Source organism: Triticum dicoccoides, chromosome 3B (assembly GCF_002162155.2).
Source record: "Triticum dicoccoides isolate Atlit2015 ecotype Zavitan chromosome 3B, WEW_v2.0, whole genome shotgun sequence".
Lineage (NCBI taxonomy): Eukaryota > Viridiplantae > Streptophyta > Magnoliopsida > Poales > Poaceae > Triticum > Triticum dicoccoides.
This window is the reverse complement of record NC_041385.1, coordinates 498287912-498299239: the sequence shown is the minus strand read 5'-3', so window position 1 is coordinate 498299239 and position 11328 is coordinate 498287912. Positions and strand designations below refer to the sequence as shown.

At 47.7% G+C, this 11328-nt stretch overlaps 1 protein-coding gene across 1 annotated transcript; it reads left to right on the top strand.

The window, feature by feature from the left end:
• The first annotated feature begins 6 nt into the window (after positions 1-6).
• LOC119276738 lies at positions 7-6341 on the top strand. The gene is made up of 9 exons (XM_037557880.1): positions 7-265; positions 875-2142; positions 2506-2706; positions 2802-2888; positions 3176-3316; positions 3387-3527; positions 3620-3727; positions 3810-3940; positions 4095-6341. Exons 2-9 carry the CDS (start codon positions 1624-1626, stop codon positions 5995-5997), a joined length of 3231 nt encoding a protein of 1076 aa, XP_037413777.1. The 5' UTR covers positions 7-265; positions 875-1623; the 3' UTR covers positions 5998-6341.
• Positions 6342-11328: the final 4987 nt, after the last annotated feature.

The window sequence follows — 11328 nt, the reverse complement described above, 5'->3', positions numbered from 1 at the left end:
TGGACGGCTCGCCCCCCCCTCTCTCCTCGCCGGGTCGCCGCTCCCCTCCCGTCCCTCGCCGCAAACTCCTGTGGCCTGTGGGGCTGTGGGCTGTGTTCAGCCACTCAGCCGGGAGTCGGCCAGCTGCAGTCAGCACTGCGGCGCACTGCCCCCGGGCTGCACGGTGCGCGCCCACTGCAGTTAGGCACTTCAATCTTCAGGACGACCCGGCCATCAGCGATCTTCTCCAATCCCCCGTACCTCATCTGTCCAGCAAGTGAATAAGGTAGTAACCACTGCTTCAAGCTTAATATTGTTCTTTTTTGTTGATGCAATTGCTTCCTGCCTACAAAATTTATGCCATTGAACTGATGCGATTGAGCTAAATCAATTGATGCGAGTGCTTCCTGCTTAATACAATTGTTGCCATTCTACTTGCATATCTTTCATGTAAAAAAATCCTAACTACCATCGTTGCATGTACATCATGGGCATATCGGTAAGTAGTAACCTCTGTGGTTACTACATCATTTGACATCTTTATCACCATAGAGCATGATAATTACGTCTTCACCATGGTAATTACACCTCTAGTGTTGAGGCTCCACGATAATGTTGCATCAAGAATGCACAACCTTTTTTTTTGGTAAGAACATACATCCTTAAGCCATCCAGAAGTATTACGAGATATACGTATTGTGTAGCTGTGTTAGTAGCAAGATAAACGCTTTGCTGCAACCTCCTTGTACGTGTGCCTGCATATTAACGATATTAAGTGTGTTTTTGTTGTTGTTGGAAAGACAGTTTTACTTAAGCTAAAGCCAGTTGCAGATTTTACATTTTGCATTTAAACTAACTCATTAACTTTTTATTTTTTGCATGGATTGATCTGCAGCAATGAGAATAATAGGCTTTGATTTCGGTGAAGACTGCACAATAGCAGTATGGAAGGAAGGAAAAGGTGGAATTGATATTGTAGGCACAAACACCCCTTCAGCTGTGCACTTTACGGAGAAAGAACGGATTGTGGGGCGCAACCCAGGTATTCCCAAGGATAGTGACGCTCAGGAAGAATACAACAATGTGAGCCAGGCTGAAGCTGACAATTTGATATATGGTATCAAGCAACTGATTGGTGTAAAATTTAATGAACTTGATTTAAATTTTACACCTTTCTCAGTCAGAGAAGGCGATGATGGATATGTTCTTGTTGATGTGAATCACCATGCCTTTAAACCAGCGGAGCTGTTAGGCATGATATTCTCCCATCTGAAAATGAAAGCCATGTCTTGTCTAAGGTCCATCAAGGAGGAAAAGGAAGAGGAGAAATGCTGCATCGGAGTGCCGGCATATTTCACGGTGCCGCAGAGAAATGCGGTATGTAATGCAGCAAAGATTGCAGGGCTTGATCCATGGCTGCTGCATGAGACAACAGCGACAGCGTTGGCATATCTGCACTACAACTCAAAGAATCTGGGAAAAACTGAGCGATTTATAGCCATCATAGATGTTGGGTTTTCTAGAATGCAAATTTCCTTTGTACATTACAAGAAAGGTGAGCTCAAGAAAGGTGAGCTCAAGAAAGGTGAGCTTTAAGTTCTGTCATACGGAAGTGACAGCTCTCTTGGTGGGAAGCAGTTGGATATGCTCATCTTTGAGCACTTCACCAAGCAGTTACGAGATAAACAAAAAATCAATGTTATACAAAATAAGCATGCCCGCATCAAGCTTTTCAATCAGTGCGAAAGGGTGAAGAAAACAATATGCAAGGGTCAGTCTAATGCAGAAATTTTGCTTGAAAATTTAATGAAGGGGGAAGAAGATCGTCTTGAGTTAACTAAAGCAGATTTCAGTCAAATATGTCACAAAGCGCTGGTTGGCATGAATAGCCTACTTAAAAAAGCTTTGGAAGAAGCCGGCTTAAATTCAAAGGAGAAGCTTGCAAAAATTGAATCTGTTGTCACAGGTTCAGGCAGTGCTGTTCCTGCAATCATTGATATACTTACCGAGTTCTTTGGAGAAGCGCCTTTCATGGATAGCAAGTTTGCGAACTTTAGTGTTGCTAAGGGCTGTGCCCTACAGTCTGCTCTCCGTGGTAACACAAACCAGAAGACACCCGATAAAGTTGTTTCGAAGAAAATGAAAAGTATGCTGGGGCTTAAGGTAATGTGATCCTCAATCTTGTGAATAATAGGAATACCACGCTTACGTACCTGCTAAATTCTGTAACTTCTCAAGGTCCACAACAATTATCCAGCCGACTGCTTATATCCATCATTGTCAACTTGTCATCACTCATGTATACACTTGTCTTCCGCATCCTCTTTTTTATTGTATTCTCTCAAATCTGTAACCCCTTGCCATCTAATTATCCGAAGCCCTTTTGTTCTCAAGTTACGTCCTTAGTATTGTCGTCACCCATGGGCATAGAGGCAGCTTTAGAGAAAGAGAACCACTATTAACTGATCCTTGTTTTGTTTACCTTTTTAGCATATTACTTGACCCTTGTTTTGCTACATTGTGCAGATTATTGATCAATTCCCGTTCTCGATTACCGTGTGTTGGCTGCAAAATCTTCAAAATGGTGACAACCATACCCAGCTTTTCAAGGAAGGTGCTTCATGGCCATGCACTCAATCTGTATCTGTTACGCCTGATGCATCTAAGCTCAGCGTATATGCATTTTCTGAGAAATCAAAAACTCCTACAAAGATATGCAGATGCAAGGTACAGTTTTGAGTTTTCGTCTTCGCTATTTATCATAGTCCATGAATCTAAATATTGGCCACATTATTCTCAATGTTTACATTTTGTATACGTAGTTCAAATGGCCTTCCAACAGTGGTGGAAACACAACTTCAGAGGTCCAGTTCACTATTGACGACTATGGGAAACTATCAGTTGAACCAGTTACGTAAGATATTCCTTAATACCTGCAATGTGCTCCTTGACTTACAAGCTGAGCCTTGTGGCTAGCTTTTACCTGGGCATATCGTAATTATGTTTATTGTTTTTTCATATGAATGTTACTGACTTTGAAGTTCCATCTGTGACTTTCATGCCAAAAAAAAAGGAATGATACCAAAGTGTTGTTTTGTATTAGAAAGAAAAGCAATGTCATTTTTTACTTTAGGAAGTAAGATATTGTCTGTTTCGCATGTGCAAATAAACTAACTTCATTCCTATTAAATTCTAGGTTGAATTTGCAGAGCTTGAATTTGATGGTGAAATGGGGACCGAAGATATGCTCACGACTAAGGAGAAAGAGAGAGATTTTGCTAAACTGGAGGCAATAAAGAATGATGTCTTGGGTTACATAACTAGTACTCTTCAAAAGGTTCCATCCATTCCTTGTTTTTCACTCTTCTGGAAATAATGTAAAATCTCTGACATTAGTTATTTCGTAGCTAAGTGGCACAAAGTACGATCAATATATGGAAGTTGAAGATAAAGTATCATTTACAAAGACCTTGGAAGCCACTAAAGATTCATTGTCTGGACAGCACGACATCGATGACTACGTTGATATGCTTGCCAAACTTAAAGGGGTACGCCACGCTATTTTCACTATTTGATGGTTGCATTTCATTTTTTATGTCCTGTCAGTTTCGACATGACACAAATGTGCGGCCTCTTGCAGATCGGTGAACCTATGGAGACACGGTACAATGAGTCTAAAAAGAGACCTCGCCTCATTGAGGATTTGAAGAAATGTTTGGTGTTTGTGGAGTCAATTGACAACGCCGAGGTAAACCATAAAGACATGGTTAAAATTCGATGATTTCTTGATAAATCATGTACAATGATCTATTTGTTTGTTTGTTATGTAGGCTAAACTTCATTGTTCCAGTATACAAAAATGGCTTGATGAGAAAGAGGAGGAGCAAAAAAACCGGCCCAAGTATGCTGACCCCGCCCTCTTGACTGCCGACATTATGGAGAGGATCGCTATACTCGAAAGGTTAACTTCTTCTGTGATAGTTGGCACAGGCCTATGTTATTAACATACCATTAATGCAATCCACAATGAATAGAGTCATATGGTTGTTTTGCTGTCAGGCCACCTTTGGTCTTTGCTATAGTTGCTGATAATGGTTATCTACCCTTTTGAGCAGTTGCAAGCGATTGAAATGGAACGATGCTGTGAGAATCACTTATAATATTCAGTCAGGTGATCTGAATGATTACAATGAGTTTATTGACAAGCTCCGTAAGGTGCTCTCTGAGCACAATGATGCTAAGACCATTAAAGACCGTCCTGTTCTGGAGAAGCAAAGGCCTGGAGCACAGCCATCAAGATGGGTGCTAATCCATCTCGTACTAGGGGAGGATTTAGTGTTGATTCTTGCTGTCAGAGGAGACAATGTATATTTCGTGGGTTTCCAGAATAAACATGGGAAGTGGTATGAGCTAGGTTATAGCAAGCAGCCGGATAGCTACAACATTGGTAGTGTTCAACTCATCCCAGATTCAACCTTCTTAGAAGCCGGCACCAGCTATGCCAACATGGTGTGTGGCACTAAATTCGGTGATCCCAGACCTGACAATGAAGTGGTAAAAATAGCCATGTGCCAACTGAACCTGTCGCCAGAAAATATGAAGGATGATGCATCTTTGCTCCTTGACTACCCTGATGTGCGTTGGCTTACTGACCACACACATGATACATACTTGGCGTCTGTCCTACGTGCGTGTGCTGGAATTGCACTGAGATTATGCGAGCCAACAAGGCTCTTTCATAATCATGATCACATGAATATCAACTGGGCCCGCCAACAACGGTTTAACTTGATTGGAAAGTTAGTGGATTATATATGGAACTGGAAGCATATTTCAAATGGAATGCATAGCTGGTCCCGTGATACGAGCTTTAACTGGTCAGAAAAGAGATTCTTGGTGGCACTCGGAATCACTAATATAGAGTTAGCTGCCGCTGCTGTAGCGCTTATTTTAAACCAAGAACATGCACAAGGAGAAGAACAGAAAAACAGAGGAGGAGAAGAAAAGGAAGAAGTCCCTCCTGGTGAAGGTGACTCTGGAGCGGGAGATGGCCCTGTTGGTGGTGATGAATGCGGAGAGGGCGAAGACTATTCTGGTGGCGGTGAGTTTGGAAGGGGAGAAGGCTTTTCTGGTGGCGGTGAGTTTGGAAGGGGAGGAGGCTTTTCTGGTGGTGGCAGCGATGAGGTAGTTGATGCTGCAGACTCTGGCAGTGGAACCAGTGCTGTAGACCGCATTTCTGACCAATTGATGAAGCAGTATTACATCCGACCTTTGGTCGAAATATTTTCCATCAATGCTGACTCCCCCATCCTTGGCACTATTGCTCTGTTCGATGGATGTCACAGCCAGTACATCTATGGTTATGAGGACAGGGAAGCAAATTTGAAGGGTGGCATGTTGACTTTGACGGGGCCTTTTGAAGCAGCGATTCCAGCTGATACAGGTTTCCTTCAAGTTGATATCCCCCGGAAAACTGTTGAGGAAAAGGGCGATGCGGCTCAATGGGAATTTGAATGGGATGGAAGGGAAAAAAACACGGTGACCAATCACAGGATCACGACAATCCAAGGTCGACACTTGGATGTGAGCTATGCGGTGCTAACTCATGCTGTGGAGGCGAACGTGCAGTTAAAGCTGCATTTTCCTTGCCCGCAAGAAACAGTAAGGCTGCGTTCAGCAGTATATGGTGGTATCACGGCGATGATCAAGAGGTTTAGCCAAGGAGTCAAACTATTCGACCGCGAGAGGCTTGATTGGCTCAGGTTTTCCATGCCTATTGAGTCAGGCAATCAGGAAGCAACCTATTTGACAGTGAGTCTACCGCTTGATCGCCATGTACTCGCTGTGTCTGCCAGTGATGAGGTTCAGGTACTAGGGGAGGTGCAACTAATAATTGGAAGTAGCAGCCACACCTTAATTGTCAAGCATGAAGTCAGCCTGGAGGGTAAGCACGAGAGCACTGACAGGCTTTCTACTGGCAATGCACCTTATACAAGCGTGAGTGTGCAGTTCAGGTGATATGGCTGGTCATCAAACAGTTGCTGTGGTGCATTTTGTTATAAATGCACAGTAGTTGTCTCCGCTGTTGCTTTAATGTGTAGGTGAGGCAACCTCCTTTTGGTGTGTGCCGTGGGGCCACTGTGTCGCTCTAGCTCCCTATTGCTGCGGACACGCCTGCTATGTTTTGGAGAGAAGACATTCTACCATGCATGGTATATATCGTGCATGTATCAGCCACTGGTTTTCTTTGAGATTCGGATAGCTGCATGCATCTGGTCGCTGTGTTTGCTTAGTTAACCTGAATTGATGACCACTTGTTCTACTTAATTTATGTCATATCAATCGGTCACTATTTCTCCTGACTACTTTTCCCCGTAGTTATACCTGCAATATCTCTCCTCTCACTCACAAAAGTAGAGACGAGTAGTACTACGCTCACTCAGGTTTCTTTTTCATATGATTCTAAAATTTAAATTTATTTTATCTTTTGAACTGTAAGTTTGATTTATGATAAATTTGCATATTTATGTTCCTTGTGAAGAGAACATTGAAATAACATCACTCTTGAATATATTTTTACAAATTATAAAATTCAAATATGGAACGTGGAGAGGCCTTATGAAAATGTAAAAACTACTGTATGTACCAAGTTTCATCGAGTTTTCTATAGGTCTTGTTTAAAATATCTCGTCGGTATAAACACATATGTTCAAATAGTTATAACGCAAAATTTCATTTTAGAAGATATCAAGCATGTAAATCGTTAAATAGAATGGGAGAATATCTAGGATAGAGTTGCAACGAGGGGGAGGCATTCAAACGGGAAGACACTTTAAAAAAAAACTGACACACAAACTGACCATGTGACAGAAGTGGATGGAGAAAAGTAGGACGTACAACAGGTTAGTAACGATACTGAAATAATTAAGCGGCAGATCGATGCATGGTATATTTCGATCGATGTCTATATTTTGTTTTGTGCCGTGGGCCACCGTGCTTAAATGGTGTATGGAGATCTGTGCGTGCAAGGGTATTCTTTCATGTGGGAGTATTTCAGTCTGTAATGCCTTTTATTTACAGTGCCATGTCTGTGCAGCATTAGTTTCAGTTTCAGAGATATGCGTCGTTTATGGTTCTTGTGCCGTCTGTGGGTCAGTGCGTGACACCTGCACCAGTTCTGCGTAGGTCCGACTCCATCAACCTCAAGCACGGTGCACGGTGACCAGCAGGCATGGAAGGAAACACGTGCACCGCCCCCCTTGCACAACAATACCCCCTTACTCTAGCGTGAGATCGAGCTCTCCAAATCCGATTCGAAACGAAAATTTCATCGACAACCCACCCCGTCCCCCGCATCGCCCGTGCCACCACCACGGGCGGATCCCTAGCAGCCCCCTTTGCCCCATACCTTCCCTCGCCGTTGCCGGAGGAGGCCGCCGGGCGGCGGGGCTCTTCTCTGTCCAACGACGGGATCTCACGGTGGGGAGGGTCTCGCCCTATTGTGCGGCACGGCATGGCGGCGTCGCCGGCGGTAGGCTACAACATCTTGCGGTTGGTCGGCTCCAGGCAGGGCCTCCAGCGGGTGGCGATGTCGGCGGGATGCGGGGCTGCGGTCCGGCAGCTCCTGCCTCGCGTGTCAGGACGGGGCAACAACGCCCTCGTCTGGCTCGCTGGTGTTCCTTGCCGGCAGCGAGTGGTTCATGGTGGCTCCCCGGTGCTGCTGATGCGGTGGCGCTGATGGAGGTGGGCGGGTCAGTGGAGTTGCTGTGCGTGGGGGTGCCGGTGGTGTTGGGTTCTCCAGGTGAAAGCTTGCCGGGATCTTGTCGGCCGGTGGCGTCGGCGCCTGTTGGCATTGGTTTACCTTCCTAGAGGCGTCGTCGAGGAGACCAATATCCTCCTTCACCCTCGGATCTTGCTCTTCGGGTGAAAGCCTAAGGCCCGGTTAGGCCGGTCGACGGCGTCGACATCGTCGCTTCCCTCTTTGGGGGCGTCGCCTTGAAGAGCGTCGGATCCCGTTTGCGCGCTCCATGGGCTGGACCACAACATTGCGGTCGGCAGGTGCCCGTCCGGCAATGCGGATGTTTGTGGGCTTCTTGTATGTGGCAAAGATGGCGGTTTTGGGCGGAGTCAGGTTTGCTGATGGTTCTTGGTACTCGGTCTCTTCCAGCGTGTTTAAGGAGTCGCCGTGCATCATTTTGTCTTCCTAAAGTCGGAGTTGCTGAGGAGGGACCCTTGCGATGACGATGACACGAGACGGTTGGTCGGCTGTGGCGCTGGCTCGGCGCAAGACCAACACTTTTCTCCCGCAATGCTCGTCGTCAGAGTCGGAGCTTCCTGCTCGCCGGCGCGTGTGGCTAACTGTTGGCATCGGCCGGCACAAGCCTCGACGCTTGTTTACGGTGAGGGCTTCTTCGGTGGTTGTCGATGAGGAAGTCGGAGTCGCCCTCGCGGAGGTGTGATGACGATGACGCCGGGATGCAACCTCGACGACACTCTTCTCCTCGGCGGCGTGTGTGCGTTCTTGTGTGGGTTGCCAGGTCACCCTGTGTGCCTTGTTTTTGCGAGCATGTTGTGACGGTTTTCGCTCGATTTTTTGTTAATTAACCGCACAATTCTTTTCGACCATTTTTAATGAATCGGGTCCTAAAGAATCGTGTTTCGAAAAAAGAAAAAAAGGTCCGATTCAACCAGGCTGTTCTAAGCATCATTAACACAACATTGTGCCTCTTGTCTGGGTACGCACTACAACCTCATCAGTACCATATTGAGCTCATGGAGATGGGGCAATGTGGACTCGTGGCATTCATTGTGCAGCGGAGCAGCTGGAGATGCACCGACCAACCCTTCGAAACCGAACGCTCACGCATTCATTGTGCTCACGCATGTATTTGGAAACCGAACGCTCCCTGAATATGTAGTACTTGGCGAATGAACGTTCTTGGTTGGTCCAAACAATTTCAAGTGTTGGTTCAACCCGTGGGTCCAACCCATCCAGCAACCACAAACTTGTACATCAGTTCACCACATAGGGCATGTTTGGTTGCTTGCATGAGGCCCGGCCAGTCTCGCACGGGATGCAAACGGACCGATTGGTTGCTCGCTTTTACTGTTCGGCCCACATGGCACGAACCTTAAAGCAATCCTGGGCCTGACTCCCTGGGAATGCTCGAATCGGTAGTTTCTCCAGGGCCGGGCCCGAGCGGTGCACATGGGCGGCGGCGGTTGCGCGCGCGCGACCACGCTCGAGAAGCCGCGTTGCTTCCCGAAGCACCGTCAGTTATTAGCCTCACCGCCTCTCACCGTCCCATCTCTCCACTCTCCCCCACTCTCCCAACTCTCACCGGCGGCGGCGGGTCGGAGGAGAGCAAGAAGACCACTGAACTCCATTACCGACGAGCGGATCATCACCTGGCCTGCGGCATTGGCGGTAAGCACTTCTCTGTTCGTCATGCACTACTTTTTCGCGTTCGATCCGGCGGTAGATTCGATCCACAACGGAGAGGGGAATGGGGAATAGAGGCAGATAAGCATGGCAGTTCATAGTAGTTCATACTAGTTCATACGAGTTCATGCAAGATCGGAATAGAGGTAGATGCGGATGGAGTAGAATGGGGATTGGGGGTACACAACGGACACTAGCTAACCGCGGCGGTCGTCACGGGTGTGCGGAGCGGCGGGTCGAGTGGCTGGCCTTCATCTTCTTGTTCATCGTCGTGCGGGGCGGTGGGTCGTCGTCGTCGTCCTCGGCTGAGTCGAGGTCGATCTACCAAGTACGACGGCCTAGCTCCGGCGCCCTCGCTGGCATCTGCACCAGTTCTTCCTCCTCCTTAGGCTCCCCACCCATGACTGCCGGCGGCACGATTGCCATCTCCCAGTACACTGCGGCATGGCGGTCATTAGGAGCCCAGTAGTTCTTGTACTTGGACCACTTCTTCCTCTGTTTAGCGTCATCGGAGACGACCTGATTCATGGTCTAGCGAATAATGTCGACTGCCATCGCGCCTTCGCTGGGTCAGAAATCAGCGTCTTCAACTCTTGTGCGGTGGCCCTCATGAGCACTGCATCAGATTCCTTCTGCATGTCAGGCATGGAGCCGAAGTTCGGGCACACCTCCATGGTGTTCTTGAACTTGGTGCGGTCACCAGCCAACCACCAGAGGAAGAAGGCCCTCCAGCCAATACCCCAAGGGAAGGGGTTGGTGTTGGAGCTGGAGCTGGAGCTCATGGCGATGGAGAGGAGGAAGGTTGATAGTGAGAGAAGAGAGGGGGTGGGTAAGTAGTGGTGGGCAGGATGAGTAAATATAGGCGCGATGGAGAGGAGGAAGAGTGACAGTCATGTCGTTTTAACTACATGCTCTTCAATAAGCCATGAACTCTATGTTGTGCCTAACTCCATGAACTGTGTGCAAATCGAGGAGACCAATGAGATGGGCACGGAGGTGCTCCCGGGCATTGACAACAAGGGCAAGCAGCCGGTTCATCCAATGCCCGAGGTGGTGCTGCCGCCCACCGCCGAGGAAGAACCGAAGACGACCGAGGTTGGCGACGACGAGAGCATGGAGGAGCCCGCCAGCAACAAGCGCCGCAACTACGACCACTACCATGAGGAGGATGGACCAACTCACTTCTGCAAGGTCATCCTTTCACCGAAGCTTGAGTGCATCCCCATGCCCCTGGACTTCACCAAGCACTTCGTCGCGGCCGACGGAGTTCAAGCTCAGGAACAACATCGGCTGCTCCTGGAAGGTGACGGTGAAGATGATGAACGGTAGGGTGACCCTGGATCAGGGTTGGGCCACCTACGCCGCCGTTCATCAGATCAAGATCGGCTACATGGTGACGTTCAAGCTCCTCACTCCCGACACCCTCAAGGTCATCATCTTCGACGACGATAGCATTGAGGTGGTCAACAAGTGCGGGAAGCACGACGAAGCCTTCGCCGCCAAGGACTAGGGCTGGGGCACCTCCTTCCTAAGTACTATCGAGTCTCCTTTATGGTTAGTGCACTGAACTATTTGAACTATCGTTATGATGTGTGGTACTATGTTATCTAAACTATGCTGTTAAGTAGTTGATGCTCTGCTCTGCTTATGATGTGTGGTACATGATTGTGCCGCAGTGTGCTGGTAACCTCAGCAACTACACAAAGAGGTAACCACACACCAAGCGTTGCATACAACCAAACAACATGCCTTGGGCTTGTCCACTAACATGCAGGCAACCAAACACCAGGCAGCGTGGTTCTGCCCATGCAAGCAACCAAACAACTTGCACATGGTGCATTTGAGCCTGCATTTGCATAACCAGAATGAGTTGAGAAGGCTATGCAATGCAGTTACTGTAGACTACG

Bases quoted from the DNA above. Each gene is read 5' to 3' on its own strand.
- LOC119276738 (XM_037557880.1), top strand. From the start codon at position 1,624: ATGCTCATCTTTGAGCACTTCACCAAGCAGTTACGAGATAAACAAAAA. The intron at 3,728-3,809 runs GTAAACCATAAA...TTTGTTATGTAG, and splicing joins AGTCAATTGACAACGCCGAG to GCTAAACTTCATTGTTCCAG. The intron at 3,941-4,094 runs GTTAACTTCTTC...CCTTTTGAGCAG, and splicing joins AGGATCGCTATACTCGAAAG to TTGCAAGCGATTGAAATGGA.